At 36.7% G+C, this 23,864-nt stretch overlaps 1 protein-coding gene across 5 annotated transcripts in view; it reads left to right on the top strand.

Annotated features, from left to right (window-relative positions):
* RELCH (RAB11 binding and LisH domain, coiled-coil and HEAT repeat containing) overlaps nucleotides 1-23,864 on the top strand; it is a 72,966-nt gene that overhangs the window by 5,993 nt on the left and 43,109 nt on the right. For all 5 annotated transcript variants that reach the window (XM_090137034.1, XM_031589253.2, XM_090137035.1 and 2 more), the window contains exons 2-8: nucleotides 10,100-10,189; nucleotides 16,496-16,567; nucleotides 16,678-16,733; nucleotides 16,843-16,956; nucleotides 18,561-18,764; nucleotides 18,849-18,940; nucleotides 19,921-20,229. In XM_090137034.1, the coding sequence (XP_089993160.1) occupies nucleotides 10,100-10,189; nucleotides 16,496-16,567; nucleotides 16,678-16,733; nucleotides 16,843-16,956; nucleotides 18,561-18,764; nucleotides 18,849-18,940; nucleotides 19,921-20,229 (937 nt within the window). The remainder of the gene's footprint in view (nucleotides 1-10,099; nucleotides 10,190-16,495; nucleotides 16,568-16,677; nucleotides 16,734-16,842; nucleotides 16,957-18,560; nucleotides 18,765-18,848; nucleotides 18,941-19,920; nucleotides 20,230-23,864) is intronic.

Raw genomic sequence — 23,864 nt, 5'->3', positions numbered from 1 at the left:
CTGGTTTTGTGGAGAGAAGGGAAAAAGATTAGTGAGGGCTTTGTGTTTGAGAGCAGCTTTTGGAAGCTTCTTGAGCTTCCCTGCATGTAATTTCAGTTCTCTATAAAGTAAACAGTTTCTTGTAGTTTCTCTTCCTCTGAGAATTAAGTTTTGTGGTAGGAGATATAACTTGTAAATTCTATTCCACTGAGAGAGTGTTTGCTGGAAATCTATACGAGGTTCATTGCCTGATATTAAAAGATTTGTCTAGTGCTTGCAGGCAAGCCATGATAAATTAGGTAGTGGTATCAAGAAGGTGGCTTGTGTGCAAAGTCCATTGTGATTAATTTAAATGTTGTAACTAGAACTATTTTGAATGTAGCATCAGAAGTGTCTTTCCTATCAGTAGGTAGAGGTATCCTTAAATTTTAATCTGTTGTGTTTTATCTTGCAACTATTACTGCATTAAATGTATGACTTGTATTTGTTTTTCAGATATATTGTAAAGATGCATGTTTGATAAACTGCATTGGATGCCACTCTGACATAAGCCAACATTTTCAGTAAAGCTTTTAGGCCTTGTATTTTTAATTATGATACAGATGTCTGAGACATGGCATAAACATATGCTGAGTTTGGACAAGATGTTTTGTTTTGTTTTCTTTGTTTCATCTTAAATAGTCCAAGATGAAAAAGCTTTGGAGAAATCCTGAGGTCTCTTCCCCTCTGTGCACCATAGGGGATAGGCAATTTACTTCCTCCCTTCCTGCAATGTGCTGCTGCTTGATGGTGACGCAACTGAAAACTTCACTTTTGAATTGAAGGAAGTACTATTACGTAAAAAACCCAGAGCAAAAGAAATTCTTATTTATGTAGCAAGTAGCTTTTCATGTGGGTTTGATGTTGGTGGGGCAGGGGGAGAAACTGGCAAATGTTCTTATTTGACAGACAACTGTTGAATACCTCGAAGGAGGGAGAGTCCACAACTTCTGTGCAACCTGTACCAGTGTTCACTCATCCTGACACTAAGGAAATGATTGCTGATGTTCAGAGGCACCTCCTTTGCTCTAGATGTGCCCATTGCTTCTGCTCCCAGCATTGGTTGCCACTGAAAAGAGCTCCTGTTGTCTTTGCATCTTCCCTCCAAATGTTTGTACGCAATTATAAGATCCAGCCTTAGGCTTGGTTTTTTCTCTAAGCTGAATTGATGGAAGGTAGTTTAGCTTGATACCAGAGAATATAACAGGAATCTGGGTTACTATGGAGAATGGAAAAATCCTTGTAATGCAAGCTGATCAATATGCTTGAGGGCCAGGCAGTGCTGCAGCTGAGCATATGGAGTTTACTCAATTCTTTTGATGCTTTCTAATTTCTGCTGAAGCCAGCTGGGGTCTGGAGCTGGAAGAAGTGCCCCTGTGCCATGCTCCTCCCTTAGCTCTTGTTTTGGGAAGCTCTGGTAGCTCAAGCACACCGCAGGGAGCCATGCTGGCTTTGGTGTTTTTCCCCAGGGTACCATGCTGTCTGGATCTCTGTTCGCTGCAGCAGTGCTTAAATGGCTTTTAGCTGGGCCAGCTTGATTCTTTGAGACTCAAATAATTTGGGTTCTGCCTGAGTTTGTGCCGTAAGCTACCCACTGAAGCAGTATCTTTGTTGTCAGCATGGCTCATTATGTGGTCAGCTGGGGTGCACCTGTGCCTTAACCCAAGTCACTTGTGAATATCTTCTGTTATTTTTCACTTGCATTTCTTCCTTTTCATGAGCCTCTGCTGTGTTTCCATTATGGGACTACTGTAATGTATCCAGCGAAGCATTTGTTATATACACTGGCTATTTAAATTGGTCAGGAAGCACAGACATGTTCTTTTTTCTGAGTAGTTTTAGGGTTTTTACCCTCACGTATCTTCTACAAGTTTTCTTAGCTCATTAGTGGTATGAAGTTGGTTTTGATTTGGTTTGGATTTCCTTGCATGGACTAGTATCATCTGAATATCCTGAACGCTTGTTAAAAATTCCAGGTATCTTGTAAATTAATTGCTCTGATAGCTGAAAGTTAATTTTATTGTGCTAGCTGTACTTAATTTAGTTCCATTTAATGTGATGGTTGTCTGAGAACTTCCTTCTAGCACGTAGCAACTTTGAAAATTCATCTGGTCTCATTTAGCAAGAGAGTCTGGGAGAGGGCAGAAGAATGCTTACAGTAGTAAAACAGAGCTCATAGGCTAGGTGTGTAGAATTCAGTGCTCGGTGGGATAAATGACTTGCAGGATTCCCATTTCCATATGAGAGTTAGTATAGCAGTGTGGAACGTGTTAATCTGCTGTGAATTTCTGCAAGTTCAAACGGACTTTAGAAACTTGACCAATAAGTCTGTTTCTTCCCTGGGTTTTATGCAAGATGATGTAACTGCTGCCATGGATCTGGTTTGCATTGCTGAGTGATCCAGCAGTACTAAGCTTTGGAGCAAGTTGAAACATGTCAGAACTTTAAAATGCAGCATCTAGTTAAGACTTTGCAAAGTAATGTTGCTCCACATTTGTCTTATGAAATCTGGTAAGAGTAAAGAAAGCTGCTGTATCACTTATGGGGAATTAAATAGCCCAACTAATTTATTCGTTTGTATTGCACAATATGTTACACAATCTATCTATTTCAGTTGTTACACAATGCAACCTCAAATATAAGATGTGAATTGATAATTGTGTTTTGAAGTGTTAATGATGTCTGATTCTTTAACTTAATGTAGAAAACCCTCCAATGAAACTGTTCAGGTCTCTGTTTCATTCCACATCTGTGAATGCTAATCCCTCTTTCCAGTTGGCTTATTCACTTGTATGTATTTGCAGTTGGGTGCTGGTGTGGAGTTTAAACACAAGGAAGTAATAAAGGCAGAAGTGTATTCCTTGTCCCAGATAGTCTTTGTCTCCAGTTTTTTCAGCTTCTGCACCCATCTGCCTGTGATGTTGTGCAGGATGGCTGAAGATGCAGATTATTCAAGCACATGTTTTTGTAGGCTGGTATCTTTAGAAGAAAGCAAGAAATCTGTTTCATGACTGTTATGGCTAGTGTAGTCTAGGTTTTGAATATTTAATGTAGGTGATATGCCTAGTCTGCTGGCTTCTTTAGCAACAACAGAAACAGGTGTAAAATGTGTATTCATACACTTGAATTTTCTCAGGCCTGAACCTGAACTTTAACAGTTGTATTGTACACGAAACACGGGGGGAAAAGGATAAAAGCAACAAATCCAAGTAGTTTCTAAGGAATCTTGTCTGTCGGGATCTGTTAGGAGAATACTTGCTGGTGTGCCTATATTTTTTACTTAAAAATTACATTGGATATCCTAAGCATAACAATAAGCAACAGTAGGACATTTCCTGGAGTACAGCTTTTTTTTTTTTTTTTTTTGAGGTGGAAGCAAAGTTTTTTTTCCAATGTCTTTGACTTGCAAAGCCCTGAGAAACAAACAACAACAGGAAAAAAAAAAATCTTTGTTCTCCTTATGGCCAGATTTTTCTTTGGGTGCAGAGATTGACCTCAGAGGTTCCTCCGTGCAAGGAAAGCTGCATGTATATGCTGGGAGGAGGGAGAGCTTACTCAGAACAATAGCACAACTCATCTGGATAAGCTCTTAAAATTGCCAAGAATCACACCCTTACTAACCTCAAAGCATGTCTTGATAATGGTCTGTGGGTTGTAGGTTAAAATTCACTATGGTAAGGAGTATTTATTTTTTTTTTTTTAGCTTTTGGTTTCTTGTACATCTGAGAATATCTTATTGGATTTTTTTTCTTGAATTCTCTCAAATACAGCTGTCGTTGCATAGTCTTGTCATCTATAATTCCCAAATGCTTGCTTTGTATGGCAATTAATAAAATCTGGAGTCTCATTTACTGTTATATATATATATATATGTTATATATGTTATTTTAAAGTGAAGCATGTCTGTTGGTTGAATAGTGATAGTTTTTTAATTCATAAGAAGTCAAACATGAACAATTCCCTACTATTTTTTTTCTGCAAAGCTTATTTTCTATGATCAGTTCAAGAATGAAGAGTAACTTTTTAATCCATAGCTGCAGAGAAGTACAACTTCAGAGCTCTAATGTCAGGGAGGCCTTGTTAAGCTTGAAATCCAAGTCATTAAAATTTAATTTAGTGATGAGAGTTTGTTGTCAAATAAATTACTTCTGGTAGATCAGGTTGCTTGTACAATACTTCTCATACCAATGTCGGAGCACTTCAACCTTCTCTGAAGTAAAAGACAAATATGTCAGTGCTTTTGGATGCGAAGCTTCTGGAGCTCTGCAAGCATAAGTATTTTCAGAATTCTCTATATAAATATTTTCTGGTGTCCAGTAGGATTAACAATATTCCATAACGTTTTTTCAGACTGTATTCCTGCTTAGTAAGGCTACAATAAATGGCAAGTAAAACTCTACTAACTGGCTACATTTAGTGTCTTCCAGGATTATTGTTTTTGTTGTTTTCTATTTCTTTTTTTTTTTTGTATGTGTGGAAAGTAGTGGATTCTTTGTTCCTTCTTTTCCAAATAATGTGTGGGGAAGGATTTCTGAGGAGCCTACATGATGGTTTCCTAACAGCATGATAGGCTCAAGTTTTTAGCCAAACTAATGGACTTGGGACTTCTCATGTCTCCAAAAAAGTTTGTCTTCTTATGCTGTCTTCTTACAACTGTTTCTTTCTACATAATAAGACATAATACACTTAACTTGGTCTAAAATGGAAATAATTTGTTCCCAGTATGCTGAATATTGAGTTAAAAGCTACCTTTGGACTTTATTGGGAAGTATTCTTCGTGTTGCCTCTTGTTCCATATGATGCTGATCAAAATAAAATTGCTGGCAGTCAATTATTATTCTGATGGTTTAAAATGCTATTAGTCTTGTTTCAGGTTACAGATGCTTTCCAGTTCGGGTGCATGCTTACAAGTAGAGATGCCAAGTGGATTAGTCTTTTACATGTGTATTAACCCTTATTACTACTTGAACTTCAAGAGGAAAGTTCTTGGTCTTCATACACACTGTTTAGGTTTGTTGCTAGTACACAGTGGTATAGCTTCATATCATCATAGGGAAAAGATGACAACTTCCTTGCTGCTCTACCAACTAGTTATTTTTAATTTAGGTGTTTGCAAAGTAAATGCAGATAGCTTCTAATTATTTACTGTTTTTTTTCTTGAGCCTTTTTGTTTGATATAGTCTGTTTGTTTTTAGGTGGTTTAAGAAATACCTCTACACAAGTGCTTTATTAAATACTCTTTGTGTAAGACAGCAACTTATTCCTGCTTAATTCCTGTACTTTAAAACTGTGGTTAATGTGGTCCTTGTTGGAATTCCTTTAAAGAAATAGATGGAAATAAACTGTTTTAATGATCAGAGTGAATGAAACTTAATCTTTTTGGGGGTGCTTGAAACTAGATGAGGTGGTTGCAACTAGATGGTATTTAATGTCCTTTCCTACTCCATCCATTGTATGATTTTGTTATTCTTTTCCTTGTTATATATGTCACTAGAAGGCACTGTCACTTTTTGAGTTTTGGGGTTTTCTTGTTTTCTTGTTGCTTGTTTGTTTCTTTAACATTTTCCTCCTTTAGAAAGTTATGCTCACCTTGCAGTGAAAGGAGGAGGTGAATGTGCCTGGGGAGCGGAAGCTGTCATGTGGAATCTGCCTGCATCACAAGTAACAACTCTGGGAATAAAAAGGGAATCGAAGTTATTTTCCTCTGGAATGAGGCAGTGTCTCAACAAATAAATCAATGAGCAAAACGTGATGACAGGCCTGATTTTAAACTTCACAAATGAAATTACAGTCGTTGCATTTTCAAAAAAAATGGATTGAAGAACACTTTTTAACTTTGAGCAAGTGTCATTTGTGTGAATCTGAGCTTTCTGATTTTTCGTAATCCCTTTCCAAATGGCTCAGACTTGCCCAGGCTCTGTATTATAATCCCAGTCTATTTCATGGCATTTCACTTCACAAGATTTAAAATGTCAAACCCTGTCTTGCTTGCTTGCACACCTGTGGCTCTCTCTTGCCACCTTGCAGTGTTGCACTTCATAGAGTTTTTCATACCTGCTTTCCAACGCTTATTGCATTGTTCTGACATTCTGAAACATGAAACTGACAATGCTTTTTTTACTGATCGCTTATAAGGAATTACTGACTAGAAAGAAAAGTGTTTTAATTCAGAATACCAGAGAAACAAATAGAAAATCTGCACACAAGCTGATAGTAAGAATGTGCATACTATAACAGCAGGATGGTTTCCTACTACTCTGTCACTTTAGTTTTTGTTAAAGCAGATCCAGAGTTCAGGCACAGCATGCTTTCTCCCTGCAGGGTTCTGCCTTTATTATCCTTGTTAAATAACATAAGCTTAAGATTTTTCTTTCTTATTAAAAAGTCATTATCTAAAGAAATATACTTTGTTCCCTACAAAGTTGGTGCTTCTTATTAGCTCAGAAAGTGGTTCTTATTGGAGCTGCATGGGCTCAGCACAGCTCTCTCTATCCTATTTCTTCTTCTAACAGCCCTACTGGTTTTCTCAGTGAGTGAAGCCATGTGTTGCCTGCAGGAAACTGCTGTTTTCAGCCTCTGTTTCTTTCTGTGTGGATCTGTACTTTATAGAAGCATACACCTTGAGGCTATAGAATGTTATTTAATTATTTTCTGGGGACTGCTGTTAGTCTTTGGAGAAAAGCCATCCACTGATGGCTACCTGCAAAGAAAGTGGGAAGAAGTGAGGCAACAGTCTCTTGCACAGTAGCATTTCATGTGGTTGAAGCAGTGGGGCAGGCATGCTGTTGGTTAGCTTTGGGCAGCCTCCAGCACGTATGTGCTTTGACTGCTGTTGAGCCATCTGCTGCATGCTTGTTAGCCCTTGCCTTCCTGGGCACCAGTTTCAGTTAGCTGTCTCCTTCCACTTTGTTATCCCAGGTGATCTTTCAGGCTGATCCCTCAGCCTCTATCCAAAATCTCTCTCTGCTGTTCAAACCTACTGTTTACATTTGTGTTGGACTTGGTTCTGTTTCTTCAGCAGTTTCAACATGTGAAATAACTCCAAAATTCATCTCATAGTATCAGGAAGACAGAGGTCACTGGTGCTGCTGTGGCACTGGATGGAAGGAGGGGGTCATTTTGCTGCATGCTTTCCATTTGGCTTGGTAGCATCAGTGCCCTTGGGCAGAAGCTGCCAGTATGGCTGGGGTTTGTGTGGCACTGGTGGCTTTGCAGTGTGAGCACAAGAAGAAGGAGCTGCCACTTGGGCTGTGGTGGGAGCCTATCTTTCCAGGGGGTGGCAGAAACAAGTTACCTGCTGTCTGAAGCACCTTCACTGAGGAGCTGTGGCCCAGCAGAGTGCTGGTTCTTCGCAGAGCCCTGAACCTCAGCAGGGATGACTTGCTGATGCCTGTGTAGCCGGTTTGGCCAGGTGTCTCAGCCCAAGTGCTTCAGCGCTGGTGGCCTCTCACCAATGTAGCAGGAACTGGTAGTAGAGCCACATCACATATTTTAAAGGTGGTGTACTGTAGCAAAGTGGTAATAAAAACCTTGTTACATTGTTCAAGCTAAGTATTTAGCTTGGGTTGTGTTGCAAAAGCTATAATTTCACAGAGTCATAGAATGGCCAAAGTTGGAAGGGACTTTAAGAATCATCAACCCTCCTGCCGCAGGCAGGGCCACCAACCTCCCCATTTAATGCTAGACCAGGCTGCCCAGGGCCCCATCCACCCTGGCCTTGAACACCTCCAAGGACGAGGCATCCACAAGCTCTCTGGGCAGCCTGTTCCAGCACCTCACCACTCCCTACGTTTCCCTACATCTGCAATGCGTATCGCTTTGACAGACATTGAACTGAGAAGCTGGTGTTCAGTCTGTGTGCATGTGCTGCTATGGTGCTTTTCCTTCAGCGTTTGCTTGGTTGTGCTACACCTTTCTTAGTCTAAATTTGGGTTCTAGCACTGTGATAGATAAAAAGGTGGTTTTCATTGTAAATCTTATCTTCAGATAGACTGCATTACCTCCACATTGTTGAAGCACACAGACCAAGTTTGATTTACCTGTTTGAGAAGTAAGTTATGTATGAGGGAGTTGTACATACCAACACATATGTAAGGGGAGCATCAGATGTTTCTGTTATTGTCTATACTCAGATGGTGAGGGGGGGTTTAAATGATGAATGTACGAATTTCAAACTTAGAAATTGCTCGTATGCACATAGGTGTGATTTTAACATCCAGAAAGGGCCTTAAACATAATCAAAATGCTTGGTTGTTGAGGTTTTTTTTTTTGTTTCTGTGAGAACCTTTTATCATGTAAGAGTGGTGCGTATTTGCTGGCTGGGAACTGTTGGATTTACAGCTGCTGGTACGATCTTAAATGGTTTCTGTTGTGTATGTCTTGTTACAGACTTAGATTGAAAGACGATTTTTTCTCTTAATTTCTGGTTGCTGTTTTGGCAAAAAGGTTTGTGTTTCATTGCTGGGTTTCTTTTTTGAGCTTGGGATGGAAAATGTATTGCTATGTACAACTTTGAATGAGCTGATAATTAAGTGGTTGGCTACCTGAAAGTTTGGGAGTTGTTTCTCTGATGTTACCTGCTGCATAAGAGGTGTAGAAAATGATGCTGTGCACTTGCCACAATAATAGTATACATAAGACTGGGTCACCTATCTCAAATGCCATTTTTGTCATTGAAATCTTTATATGCTGTTTCTTTGTTTAACTTGCGCCTTGAATTCAATTTTGTCTAAGAACCTACAGTTTCAAATGAAATGAAGTGGAACAGTACTTACTGAACAGCATTAGGCATTCTGAAATATCAGATCTGAAGTCTTTCATGCTATGCTTTCAAAAGTCATTTTTTCTTTTGAACTTAATCACTTCTGTGGTGTGTGTGTGTGTATCTACACGTTTGTCAGGCACATCAGTTTGGTGCTGTATAATTCTACTTGAGCTAGGAAACTTGTTTTCCTATGTAAAGTTTTGCAAGTAAGCAAAACAGTCTGTATCCAAATGTTCTGATTTCCTTCTAGTGCTGGTTTGTGTACAGAGGGTGTCACAAGACCTTACATGTCAATGTAAGGCTTAAATGTGTGAAGAAACCCCAAACATTAATAGATTCTTTAATTTTTGACGCAGTATAGAATTACTTCTTTTTCATTTTAAATGTTTTCCATGGTGTTAGTCATGACAGAGTGTGACTGACAAGTGATGAAATTGCTTCTATTTCTGCTGGCAGTTGCTTTTTTTTTTTCTTTTTTTTTTTTTTTTTTTGACAGCCAAGTGGAATTTGTTCTTTGTTAAAGTGACAACAGTTCTAATGTAATTGAAATTATTTCAGGAGAGGTACATAGAGATTAATTTTGAGAGGAGGGGTGCAGTTTAAAGTACTTGATACAATGGAACGTGCAAATTATGAATGTATTCTACTTATTTTGGGTTCTGTTGCTATTTGAGCAATTCTACTGTGTATTTTTTCTAATGAAAGAAGGGGGAGATCAAAAGAAAAAGGTAGAGGCGAGATCAAAGCATTTTGCTGTTACTGAATTTCTTGATTTAAAAATTAAATTTTAGAGCATGAATATTAAAACTGCAGTACTATGAACTGTGCTGATCTTGCTTTATTTTTGCTATATCACAGTCCTTGGTTAATGTTCTATTAAGTGGATATGTACTGAATTTAATAGATAGAGTTGAGAGTTAATACAGCATTTGGCTGTGCTAATGTGTTTTAGAATACTAAAAAGGGAAAGAGAACTGCTTGTAACTCATTACAGAGCAGTTTGAATCTATTTATTTCTTACTGGTTACTCAATTACATCCAAGCAAAGTCTCTAGCCCTTGTGGAAAAGGGAAGGAGCTCTGTATGCTGCTCCTGCTGAATTGTGGCAAGGGCAGAAATGCTGTCTTTTACAAGCGGAAAAGGGGAATTTATTTGTCTAGAGACAGACTTTATGGAAAATGTAGTGAAATTCCAGTCTTGCAGCACAGTTCACCTTTTACTAATAGTTTTTGAAATGAGGTGTTTTGGCTTATGAAAGTAGTCAACTCTTCAAGACTTACGTTCTTTCTGGTTTTTGGTTCTTTCTTCTCTCTTAAGATCGCGCTGGAAGCATCAGTACTCTTGATTCCTTAGATTTTGCAAGATACTCCGATGACGGCAATAGGGAAACGGACGAAAGAGTGGCAGGTAAGTTTGTGTGATTTAGGGATCACAGACTGCCAACTTTACCATTTGGCACATTGTTTTTAGGAGCAGCATATTTAAATATTACCAAAGTTGCCAAGGCTTCACTGTGATGGTTTACCTAGTCACGTAATGATAGATTAAATTTCAGATGATGTACTGCAGTGACTGTAAATTTTCTGGTAGGAGTGCTTCTATATGACTTATGTAAGGAATATACTTGAAAACTGGGACCAATCTCAGACAATGGAGCAATATGTTGATATTGCCTATTGGCTGCTAGCATACAGTTGAAACACTTCCTAAATCACTCTGTGTAGCAGTCTGTGGCTACTGCATAGGTAGCAGCTTTCTGATGTGAAGATTTGCATTGAAACATCTGTTTAAACATAGCTTATGTGTAGATCAAATATGCGTTGCCAAACCCGTAGTGAATTTTGGATTTTGTCAGTTCCACAAGTCATCTTTGCTACAAATCTTAACTGTAGCACTTTTCTTCCCATTTGATTTCTAGATTGTATAAGATATTTTCTTGTGATAGGACTTCTCGCTTCTTGTAGTTCTCAATTAAGAATCTTGGGAATTTTTAATTTCAGGATTTTCAGTTACCTCACAAAAGGCAGAGTGCCTTTCTATCGTGTTTGAAATTATTATTATAATCTTTTGTGCATGTTAGCCATTTTGCTATAATCCAGTTTTTTTCCTGTGTTTACTTGTTTAGTTATTCACAGCTTTTCTAGAGAAAACCATAAAATCTCGGTAGAACTTGCTGCTCAGCTTATTTCCAGTGAAATAGTTCCACTCAGTATCATAAGCACTTGGAATTTGTCCATGCTTTGACCTTTTTTCACACTGTTTATTTTTATGAAGCCTGAAGTGATGGAAGCTGCCTTGTTTCTGCTCCATACTGTTATCTACTTCAAATCCCCACGCTTCATCATGGTGAAATGCATGAATGTGAAGCATATTCAGATACTTTAATATTCTGGCCTATAACTGTAGGTAATGATTTTTCTTTTATTTATATGAAAACTGCCAAGTTTTCTAAACAGTGTGTTTAAGGAACCCAGATATTTCTGTATCATGTTCTAGATACAATGCAAAAACAAACATTTTCTAGGGGTTTTTAAATTTTCATCATCTTTCTATATCTAGGCAATCTTTCTTGACAGTACTGCTATTGAGAGAGGTAGCTTGATCTTAGCTTGGAGCTGTGTTTTCTGATTGAATTGGATTGTGGAAAGTAAGAACTGAGCAGAACTGACATCTAGCAGAACCATTCATCTTCTGGCAGAACATTAATGACAAAATATTGATTGTTTACAGTATGAAATCAATACATCCTAAAATGAAATACTAAATGTAATGAATCGTTTCCTAAAACAAAGATTTTGAAAGACTACAGTATAGTAATTGACTGTCATGTAATAGATAAGTAAATTATTTCTCAGAATATTTAAATTACGTGCCTGTGCTCTTTAGAGAGATTTTTCCATGAGTTGCTAGAAGTGATGTAAGAATCAAAGCAAGACTAGATAGGATTTCTGGTTGCTTGTGAAGTCATGAAGTTTTCCAAAACATCATATTTCTAGTTCCGTTGTAATTGCTTAAAATATCTTGCATCAATTCTGTATCAAACCATCTATCCAAGCAGTAAACTGTCTTATGGAAGTCCATTCAGAAAACTGCAAAGTATTCAATATGCACACAAAAAACATTTCAGTAGAGACTGCAAAGCCTTTATATGCGCAGTTCCTTCTTTGAACAAAAACTGGCTATTAGCTTCTACTTTTGAAGTCAACCTTACCTGCGTTAAAGCTGTAACCTATTGCAAGAGCTGCAGGCTGCAATCTGACAGTCACATATTCTTTTGATAATTCTCAGAGTTAGATTAGAATAGTTTCTTTTTTAAAAATACATTTCTCACGCTGTTAGCTTTGGGTTGTTTTTTTTTAACCGTTTGGACAGAATCCATTATTTCTATTATCTGTTTCCTAGCAAATGTCAAATGAAGGATAAAAAAAAATAAATGCGTATCAGTCATTAATGAATCCTGAGTCAGAAGTACTTTTAAAATGAAGTTATTATGTATCCAGTTACAAATACTTTTTTTACATTGGAAAAGCCAAATGAAAAAAATGTTGGTGTGGACTATCCAAAGCCATCATGTTTCTAGTTTTGCTTTTATGGACGGTGTTAGTCGGCTGCCAGATTTCTCCTTTTGGCAGTCCAAAAAATGTTGGAAATAAATAGAAGGATTATTGTTTGAAGTAGATTTCAGTATTTCAGTTCTGTTGGTCCAGCTCATTCCTTCTGACATTAAAAAGCCTAGAAGCGAAAATCTTTTGAAGAGTTGGCATGAACTTGTCATTTGGGAAATCTGATCAAAGGATGTTAAGTGACTCATTTGTAATACTGTCATCAGCATGTCTGAACAGATGTAATTCACAGAAGCCAGTCAGGATGTGGATAAACAGAACTAATTGTAGTAGAAAACATCTATTTTCTTCCTCATCTACCTGACATCTACTGGATCTTACTATGGATATAGAGCACCATGTAAAAAACAGGATAAAAAAATTCATAATTCACAAAGTTTTAACAATACAACAAAAAAGCATCATTGATGCTTGCAAGGCACTAGATGAAACAACTTGTTCCATAAGACTATTAAATGCTGAACCAGTTGGTACTAAGATAAGGTCAGTACTGAAGGATTTATGAGGCTTAGGGAACCTTCTCCAAATACTTGTTTTCATGAGAATGGAAAATCTACTTGAAGTCATATACCTGTAGTATTCAGTGTAAATAGGTCATCTGACATTCAATCTAAGAACTGAATCTTCTGCCACGTCTTAAATTGACTGTGCAGGTATGTTTGTGACCTAAAAACTCTCTGTATTTTAAAATATTTAGCATTGCCAACCTATCATTGTCATCTAGTGTTCTGAGAATCTGCTCATTTTAGAAATGTGATACTGTTCTTTCAGTGATAATAAAATTAATTATTGTCATGTAAGTAGAAATACATGCTGAAAATGTTTACTTTTCAACTTATTTGCCTTTGACCAACAAGAGTGCTGTTTGTGTGCATCTCATTGTTCAGTATCCCAAACCACAAGTTGTTCTTTGTAACTGAGTTCTTGATCTCAGGTTCAACAACATCTGAAGTCATAAAAAATGTGGGTGAATAGAATGAGATCCTTGAAAAAGCCTCATTTTAAAATTTCTGAGCTGTGCAGATGAGCTTCCCATTTCATCTATTCTTTTTTAAGGTGTGTTTGAGTAGCTGCATAAAAACAGAAGCGCTGAATTGTTCTAATCCTTAGCTGCTTTCTTGAAAGACTCAAGTCTTTTAAATAAGGCTAAGTAAATTTTTTTCCCCGCAGATGGTAGGTGTAATGATTTGAGTTCTTTAAAGAGAAAAAGCAAGAGAGGCCCTTAAATTCAAAATGCACTCTTCTTACTGGAAGATTACACAACCGTATAGCTCCTAACTACTGCTCTGTGCCTTCCTAATAGAGAGTTAGCTTACTTCTTTACTTTCCTAGCTGTCTGTCACAAAACTCTTCTGTACATCGTGCTCAGGGAGTTTAGCTCCATTCACTAAGTACTATAATGCATTATATGTGGTATGAATTCAGTCAAGCATTAAGTTAATATTCAGCTGACTTTATCAATGTTATTGAAAGGTTAAACTTTCTAGGGTAGGTAAACATTAGGAGAAGGAGAGGAGGGGGAGAGAGAGACCAGGTGACTTCTTTTAAAAGCCAATGGTTGGCAAACAGTTACAAAGAAAGTCAGATCTTTAACAAATGGGGATTTCCATGTTGGTTTCATTAGTATACGCCTTGAGTTAAAAATCTTTGTATATTTTGGCAAAGCCCTGCATTTCAGCATAGTTTCTAAAATAAAGAGCTTCTAATCATAATACAAAACTATTAAAATTGCATTGTAAATATTTGGAAAAATTTACTAAAACCTAGGAACAAACTTCTTCAAATAAAGGCTAAATTTGTGTCTTCCAGATGCACTATGGTTTGTATAGTGGCAATTACAATGTTGACATTCCTAAGGCAAGAAACGAGGTACAATTATGAGCTTACTGTTTGTAGCAGAATTATTGTGGCTGTTGTGACAGGCTGTGAAGTGAGTTCTTCACAAGTATGGTACGTTCAGAATCTTCCACTGTATACAGAGAAACATGCAGCAGAGTAATCTTCTTAAAAGGTTAACCAGGTGAAGTCCTAATGGCTTCTAAGAATTTTCAGCACCATCAGAGTTTACTAAAAAAGTAATTCTTGCCGTCTGACATGGGTTTGTCTGACATGATTTGTTTTGGCTTTCTATACTTTCAGTCATGTTTTATTCCTATTTTCCTTGATGAGATACCTGAGTTTTTCTAGTTTATGTTGGTTTTCTAATTTTTTTGTTGTTGTTTTAAATTTCTATCATTCTAGTGCAGGGCACTCCTGATCTGCAACTGTTCTGGTCATTGATAATATTTTCAGAGAATAAAATGTTAAGAGTCATTTCCATCAGAAAAATTAGTCAATTTGAATTCATTACAATTTGCAAAAACTGAAAAACAAGCAGCTTTCAACTTAGAATCTTAACTGTGAATGCAAGGAAGCCATAAAATAATCAGGTGCTTCACTACAAGAGCATTTTCTAACTTTGTTGCACAGAAGTATTTGCAGATCAGCATTGCTGAATACTAGAGATTTTGCATATTTTATTCATCATATCCTCAGTTGTGCTTTTACATCGCTGCAGTAAAATTCTGTGCATCAAACAAGTTCCTTTCATGTAGCAAATGTGGTGTACTGTAGTTACTCCTTCAGTTTTTATGGAAAAATGCAAACTGAGTGAATCTTTTTTTCCATGCATGCTATTGATCAAAAAGTTCTCAGTCAGGTGTTCCAAAAAGGAAACCAGTTTTTGTAGCCTTCAGTAGCATTTCTTATAGGCAAGAGCCAATTCAGTACTTCTGCACTGTGCTGTCCTCTGCAAATATTTCAAAATGCCGTGTTAAATTGTTTCCAGGCAATGATTAAAAGTCTTATTAATATATTTGTATTAACAACAACTACAATATTTTTAGCTTTGCTTTGGAGTCAAAATTAAGTAAATGTTAGGATCCATTTCAGTTATGCAAACGTTTTGGTATGGTAGCTGCTTTATGCTTCTCTCATGTAGTTCATTACAAAGTTCATTCTTTACGGTAGCTGTAAATGGCTATTAAGACACTTACTGCATGTTTTGCAAAGTACAACTTGTTAAAATTTGATACCACGGTATATTCGTGTGGCTTAAAATATGTGAAATTCCAGTGCAAGCAAAGCACTCCTGGCTCTTTCAGAGAAAATAACAGAATGTGAGAAACTCACAACAGTGAGAGGGGTGAAAGCAGGTGGAAGTGTCACCTAGAATTTTGTGTTTTGAAATGTCTAAAACTTACACTAGATGGTTAACAATGTTTTATCCCCAAGACTCACTGGAATCTTGTAAGGATAATGGAGCAAAGACCTTTTTCTTGCGAGCTTCTCTGTAGGCACTGAGGGAGCTGCAGATTCCGCTTTTTTGTTTTGCATCTCTTAATGTATTCAACATCTAAGTCTTCATTACTTCTAAGATATTACTGAAAACATGAAATAAAACACAAAAAAGATTTTAAAAAGAGATTCATTTTAGTAAGAAAATGAGGTAAGCTTCAAATTCTGCCACTAAAAGTAGTATTTTTCAGTATATAAATATTTAAGTAATTTCAATACATAAATTTATTTTCAAATTAAAAAAAAATCAGTAGTTTCAGTGGGACTGTACATTCACGTTAGGGTTTTAGTTTTGCTACATGGAGACAGCTAACACTGCCACCAACACGTATGTGCTTTATTTAGATCTGATCTTTGATTGCCCTTGTAGACCCCTGCCTCTTAGAAATTAAAATGTTTGACAGTACCAGCTGACCATAAGCGAAGAAGAAGAAATAACAAACTTTTTTCAGTAATGCAAAGTTAAGAACAAGCAGCCAAATAAAAACAAACAGCCTACAGCGAGTCCTTGTCAGACAGCTTGAAATTTTGGCTTAGTTAATTAATCCCAATGAAACGATGGAAAACATTCACCAGTTTGCTTTCAGACCAACTCTGCTGCATGTGTTCATAAGTTCCATGAAGACTGCATGCTTTCTGTTGAATACAAACTGTATATTTTTTTTCATACCCATCCTTGCTTTTTATATTTTATTTTTTGTTTCCCTTGCCTTGGTTGGATGCCTGTGTGTGTTTAATCCAAATCCCTGTCCAGTCCTGGAGTTTGAACTACGGAAAGCCAAGGAGACCATACAGGCCCTCCGAGCCAACCTGACTCAGGCTGCAGGTGGTGTACACAAACCTTTTCTTAAGCCTCTACTTTGAACAATGTAGAAGTAGCTGAGCTCATCCTGGTTGAAAGAATAAAATTTAGTTACTTCTTTTTTTCCTCCCCAGAAAATGAAGTTCCTTTGCAGGAACGAAAAAATTATAAATCAAGTCCTGAAATTCAGGTAGGTGGCTGGTGAAAACTGAGCTTTGCATGAGCCTTAATACAGATATGCTTCAGTAGCTTACAGCAAGATGAACCAAAGATGCAGTGTATTGTTTTCTTTTTTCCAGGAGCCAATCAGACCTCTTGAGAAAAGAGCTCTAAACTTCCTAGTTAATGAATTTTTATTGAAGAATAGTTACAAGCTTACATCAATAACATTTTCAGATGAAAACCATGATCAGGTAAGGTTTTCTTTTTTATTACATGTGAATTTTCCATGTTCAGATCTTTTTGTAAGCTCAAGTGAGCTTAAATGATGTTAGGATGAGTATTCTAAGAGTTAAATGTTAGCATTTTGACATAAAAAGCATGGCTTGGAAACAGCCATTTGAGAAGTACATTTTCTAATCTGTAGGAAGGAGATGAGAGTCTCTGCTTTCTATAAAGGAAGCAAAAGAAGGTAATAATGACTATCTCAAATTGTATTTCATTATTCAGCTTATGTATTTAGAAAGCCAGTTTCCAAACAATATCATAAAATTCTAGGATGTTGAGGTTGGACAGCACCTCTGCAATTCATCAGGTCCACTCTTGCTCTAGCAGTGGCATCGAAAGCAGGTTGTACAAGTCCACGTCCAGTCAGTTCTCACCTCTCCAAGGAGGAGAATCCACAACTTTCCTAGCAACCTGTGGCAGTGCTTTATTCACAGTAAATGAGTGTTTCCTGATGTTCCAGTTTGTGCCCATTGCTTCTTGTCCTGTTGCTGGGCACCATTGAAAGGAACCTGTCTGCATGTTCCTTGCACTCTTCCTTAGGGTATTAATGTACATTGATGAGATTTCCCCCTGAGCCACTTTTCTCTAGGCTGAACAGTCCCAGCTTTCTTGGCTGCTCCTCACAGGAGAGATGTTCTAGTCCCTTCACCATTTTCATAGCTCCTTCCCATTACTCTCTTCAGTGTCCATGTCTCTTGTACTGGGGAGCCCAGAACTGGACACAGCTCTCCAGATATGGTCTTACAGACCCTGAACAGAGGGCAAAGGTCACCTCCCTTGGTCTGACTGCACTTGGCCTAATGCAATCCAGAATATCATTAACCTTCTTTGCAGCAGGAGCACATTGCTTTTGTATGTATTTAATGTTAAATTGATATATAACCAGACTAGAAAAAAATAGTCAAAATTCTTGAAGTAAAAAAATAAAATTAAAAGCATGTGTCTATCTGAGATTTAATGCCTTTTAAGAGAGCATCACAACTCCTCATTATCAGTGTACATGCTTATTTGTGTATATGAATGTGAAATAATCTTGTAGGATAGTTAAGTTACGTGTCAGTAAAAAAAGCAGTTAGAGATGGAAAGTTGTATTATTGTATTCATCAGTGTACATTGAATACACTTATGTCCAGATTTTACTGAAAATACACACCCTGTCTATCAGTTATCTTCAGAGCTATTTGAATGTCTCCTTCTAGAAGATTGTACATGTAAACGAGATGGGAACAAAATGGTAGCCCTATCAGTAGAAAGTCTTTACCACATTTACTGGCTTCTGTTAGAATTTGATCAATGATACATTTGATTCTCCAAAGTATTTGCATCCTAGGGGACAAAAAAAAACAACTGTGAGCTGTGTGTTTTGGAAGGTTCTCTTTTTAATACGCTACTTAGAACTGTCTTTAAGGTGAGACTGTTTTAGGTTATGAAATGAGCTCTTATTACTGCAGTGCAACTTTGACATGATTATTTTGCTGTTCAGTGAATGCAGACCTAAGTTAAACAAGGAAGAAAAACAGTGCTAGAAGTAAGTCTATTGTGTGGTTTGTTTTCTCTTATTGCTTTGAAGGATTTTGAATTGTGGGATGATGTGGGATTGAACATTCCAAAACCTCCTGACCTTTTACAACTCTATCGGGACTTTGGAAACCATCACGTTACCACAAGAGATGTGGTGGATGTATCGGTCGGTGTAGATGATGATGAGTTGGAGGCTGCCACCCCTATACTTGGGACCGTTCCGGTATTTGAAACAACACCACAATCAATAGAAGTAAGAGGCTGTACGAAAGAAATTTCAATTGTTTGCATCATTACTTCGTTGTACTAAACTCTTTTGTCTCTGTCTTGTATTTAGCAATGTTTAATAGTGCAGAAATTAGAAGATCAAATTAGTGTGTTAAACAATGAGAAATGGTCTTTGATGGAACAAATCCAAAGACTTGAGAGGTATGTATCTGCTTAACTGCTAATAAATGTTAGAATAACTTCTCAGTGTTTTTCTGGCACGTGTATCAAAACAAGCAGTTTTTACCTTTTAAATTACTAGGAGTTCTTCAGAGCAGTGCAGTCTTTCTTTTTAATATGTGGTATTTGATCTGGGGGAAAAAAACAAACCAAGAGACTTTAAACTGAGTATTTCTTTTTTGATTACTGACATTGTTTAATTTTGGAATTAGCTTTGTTCCCTCAGTGCAACTTCTTTATTTACTTAACTGAAAATAGCATCAGTTCTGATGTGTTTTGTGTAGATTTTTCTCCTCAGTCAGCTATATTTAACTCTGCAGTACTGCACTGTGTAGAGGTTGCAACGCTGTTTAAGGTTGTATTTTAAATAATTTATTTTAATATCGTTTTTCTTTCTATAACAGAAATGACAAGATCTTGCACAACAATAAAAAGTCTCTAAAAGTTTGTTCAAAATGTGATTCTGTAGGCTATAAGATAACATTCTCTTAGGAGAATGAATGTTAGGACAAGTGCATAATTTTTTCAATGACTTCAATGACTTGTACTCTTACCATTTCAAAATTAGGTGGGATACTATGTACTGATTCTTTCTGTAGTATTTTGAGTTTTGTACCCCAGATGGGTGTCTCTCTCTTGACAGTGTGTTTTGGTACTCAGGGTTCAGCGAGAACCATTATAGCACTAGCTCTTGTCACTTACTTACAGCATTGAATCACTTGTTCTGAATGCAGCATTTTTCCTTCTACTAATTGTTGACTGAAGACCTCTGGTAAACTGGTGTTCATCTGAAGAACTTGATTTGATATAAATTAGTTCTATTGAAAGGAAACTTTGAACATATTGGATCTGAAGAAAGAGCTGTTCAGTATATTGTCCTTATTTCTGTACTTGTTTTGTGATTCCAGCAACCTTCTCAGGAAAGTAACAAAAACATTCATTCTTGGTTTTAACTTTTTCAGCGAAATAGATTTCCTCAAGAATGAAAACTTTGCCGTGTCTACAGTTTATGGTGTAGCTCCCCATCCTTCCTTAGAGCAAGTGCCTCACACAGTCTCAGAGGACAATGGACGGTACTTGGATATCAAGAGCTCTGAGAATGACAGTAAACATGGAAACACTGAGGAAAAAAGCCTTTCTTCATCAGCTGAACATGATACAAGGACTTCAAAAGATGATACGCTAAATTCTGTGCCCTGTAAAGACACAGAGAAAGTGTCCTCTTGTGCTCCATCAGCTAAAACTGCAGTGCACTTTGATAAACCGAATAGGTGAGTGATTAGTTTTGAAATGAAATGCTTTAAAAATTAAGAAGTCTATAGATATTTTTCTAACAAAGCCCCGAAACAGGCATAAATCATTTGTGTTTTGAATATAAATGAAAGGCTTAGCATGTCTTTGTTGATCACTGATGATACTTTCATACTTTCACATAGCGTTCCTACTGATTTTTAGGGAAGACAATTTTTAGCATCAACTGTAAGTGCTTCTTTTCACCTCCTACTTGTTTCTAAATCTTGCCATAATCCTTGTGTCAAAAATGAAAAGCCAAAATTAAAGTGATGAATGAGAAAACAGGTTATTTGTGTTCTCCATTACATTTTAATTTTGTAATGAAACCTTTTCAACTTGGAGAGTGGTTGGAAAAACATGAATTTTTGCATCTGGAGATGCAGGTCTAATAGTTACTCACCTAGGGTACTTAAAAACTTAGATTTTTTTTTTTTTAATCAGAAATAGTATCCACTGATATTCTCTCTCGTTTTTTGACATTTGAATTTGAGGCTTTTCTTCCTTAGGTAACTATGATTCTTTTAATTAAAATAAAGTATTCATGTTGTTACTTGGACTATGAGTCTGTGCGTTTGAATGTTGCTGGGAAAGTCTCTCAAATATGCAAGCTTTTTAAGCATGATAGTGAAGAAGGGAAGTAACTTATTTAATAAGTAGAAGACAAACAATGGTGCACTACTAGGAGTTGAGCGGGCTGCAGAGATAGTGATGTGTACAACTGAGGGCATGCATAGGAAAGTAATAAAAAGCAGAAATGGACGTGTGTGGTATTCTACACAGATTAAAAAAAATGAATAGAAGCTGAAAATTACTTCCCCTGCTCGCCTCCCTCCAAAAAAAAAAAAAAAAAAAGTAGCTACCTTTGCTAATAATTAACTTTGCTTGCAAATCCTATGTGTCTTGTAAGTTCTCACATTAATCCTGGGAGATGAAGGCAGTTTTTTTTAGAGTGGAGCAGCAGGAAAGATATTTAATTTCTGAATGCAGTAGGTTAGTGTTACTACTAATTTCTTCTGTTTTAATTGAATTGATTAGTGCTTAGTAAGAAAGTAAAACTCAGGTGAGACTTATCTGAGTTTTTTCAGTGGTTCCATTTAAACTTTCAGGATTTGTTTAATGTATTTTTATATTTCTTTCATATTCTAGCTGAACATTGAGGCTATGTAATAATCAAAATTTGTACCTGTCATACATTTATGACTGTAAATTTGCATGCTTGCCTTCATCTGTGCCTTCTTGCAAGTTTCTTTTTGTTCAGCGTAATTGGGATTGCTGGGAGGAATTAAGAACACAAATGGTAGATTGATGGTTTGGAGATAGAAGAGGATGGGTATTAAAATAGGATGAGATCTATGAATAAGGAAGGAATTCCAGAGGAAATATGACAAGTTTCTAGAATAGCTAAGTTAATTTATTTTTCTGGCTCACACGTCTTTAAAATCCATGTGCAGTGATGTATGGCTGCTGCAGCATTTTTTTTAGAAAAACATCTACACTGAATGAAACCTTCAGTTTACATGGAGTCCATTAATTTCAGAGATGCACTGATACAGCGTTTGCTGCAGAAATAAGTAGTGTGTGTAACATGTAGCTATTTTGGTACTGAATTTCCTATTTTACATGTCAGTGAAGGATCAAAGGAAACAATCCTTGATAGTGTTTTATAGACTCATTTCTCTCAGCTGACTACATGAAAGAATTATATTACTTCTTAAACAATGCTGCTTCTCCCACAGATCTCAAGAAACTTACCTACTGCATATATATTTCATTCAGTTTAAGACAGTTATTTGTAGAAAACAATTACTACAGTTTATTCAAGAGGTGTTAAAAAACTGCATTAAAAGCTGGGACTTGTTTCTCAAAGACAAGACTGTTACTACTGTAGCTAGAGGATGGATTCTTGGCATAAATCTTAACCAGATGGGAAAAGATGATGGGAGTGCAAGTGAGCCTGCTTGATGTGACTGTAATAGGAACAGGTGTGTGTACATGCCCAAAAATGAGGACATGGGGATCCTTGGAGAAGTGCCTTGTGTAACAGATTGCAGGAGAAAGCACTAGCAGAAGTTTAAATAGTCTCCATCACATATATTTATTCAACTCATTTTAGGCGTTTGGTAATTTGAACCAAACACAAGGTGTTTTCTTTATGTAGCAGTCAATTTTTCAGTAAATTGTCTCTTTTCTCCTAGTTATGTAGGGAAAAGAGTAGTGCTTGCATTTTTCTTCATGCTTTCTTAGATTTGCACTTCGTTACTGGCATCTGTTGGTCCTTGAAAAGACTTTCTACTGACTTGGTGAAAGGGGCCTGAGTGTGTCACTGTTTCTGTGAGGAGACGCTTTATTAAATTTCATAAAGAAGCTTTCTAGAATGTAAATGTAGACAGTAGGACTTACGGAGTCTATGCTGCCCAGAGCTTGCTGTTAATTAACCCCTAGGGAAATTCAAGAGAAATGCTGTCACACTTGTTTTTGGTTTTTTTTTTTCTCTGCAAAATGAAGATAGAACTTTGCCCTAATTTGAGTATTTAATTAAGGTTTCAGGTAGATAAGAATTTGACATTCTGTGGAGTGCAAAGATAAAATAAAAATTTGGCTTTGATTCTGTTGATATTACAGTACTGCTTTGCAACACTTGCTCCAGTTCTCCCAGTGTTATTAAAGGCTAGAATAGCGTCAGCAAATATGACATTCAGTAATGCTTTTATGCAGTAAGGGCTAGCATAGTATTAAACCAAGGTCCTTTACGACTCACTACCGTCTGGATCTCTTATTATTTTTCTTAAGTGAACTCTTCTACAAAATCAAGCTGATTTGAATTAAAATAAACTGACTTAACTAAAATTTAAAGAGAAGAGGAAGACTATTCTGCTATATTTATCTAAATCTTCTGGTTTAGATTAGACAGTTTTAAGTAAGAAATTCGATTCTTAACATTGGTGTTCCATGTTTTTCTTTCTTTGGTTAGAAAAGATTTATATATATTTCCTGTGGTAACTTCTCAACCTATTGAATAAAAATATATATGTCCATACACGTACAATTACATGTATGTAGACTTTTGTTCACTTAAGCTCTCAAAATAGCAGTTTTAAGAGTTGAAGTATTAAAAGGTGTTTTTTCCACATAAGAAAGAAAGTGTCCTCTGCCTGGAGGACAAATGCTCCTTCTTTCTTGAAGCATGGTGGATGAAGCAGTTAGATTAGCCTCTAAATACAGAAGATAAAAGCATAGGGTGCTGCTGCCAATAGTTGCCTGTACTGCGTAATGATCAGTAATGCTCATCTGAGATCATTTCTGCCAAATTATTCTCCTTGGACAAAGTAGTTCTGAGACTCTTATCAGAATTTTATGTTTATACTTGAGGCTTTTTTTGAGTAGCTGGACTGTGTTTGCTGGTTCAGTGCATATCCATGGGGTGGTACTTCTAGAGATAAACATCAAGGATTAGGCAGCAACTTAAGTCAGGCTTTCAGTATCCATCTGAACCCAACATTTAGATTCTAGATTGGCAGTGCAGTCTGGATTTAATGCAGAAGATTGTAATTGATGGACTACTCAAACTTTTTATTCCAATGTACAGAATCAGAGCGTTGAGCAAAAACTGCTG

Source organism: Phasianus colchicus, chromosome 3, assembly GCF_987193195.1.
Source record: "Phasianus colchicus chromosome 3, bPhaCol1.hap1.1, whole genome shotgun sequence".
NCBI lineage: Eukaryota > Metazoa > Chordata > Aves > Galliformes > Phasianidae > Phasianus > Phasianus colchicus.
The sequence above is the reverse complement of the archived record's forward strand: the minus strand, read 5'-3'. Positions and strand labels throughout refer to the sequence as shown.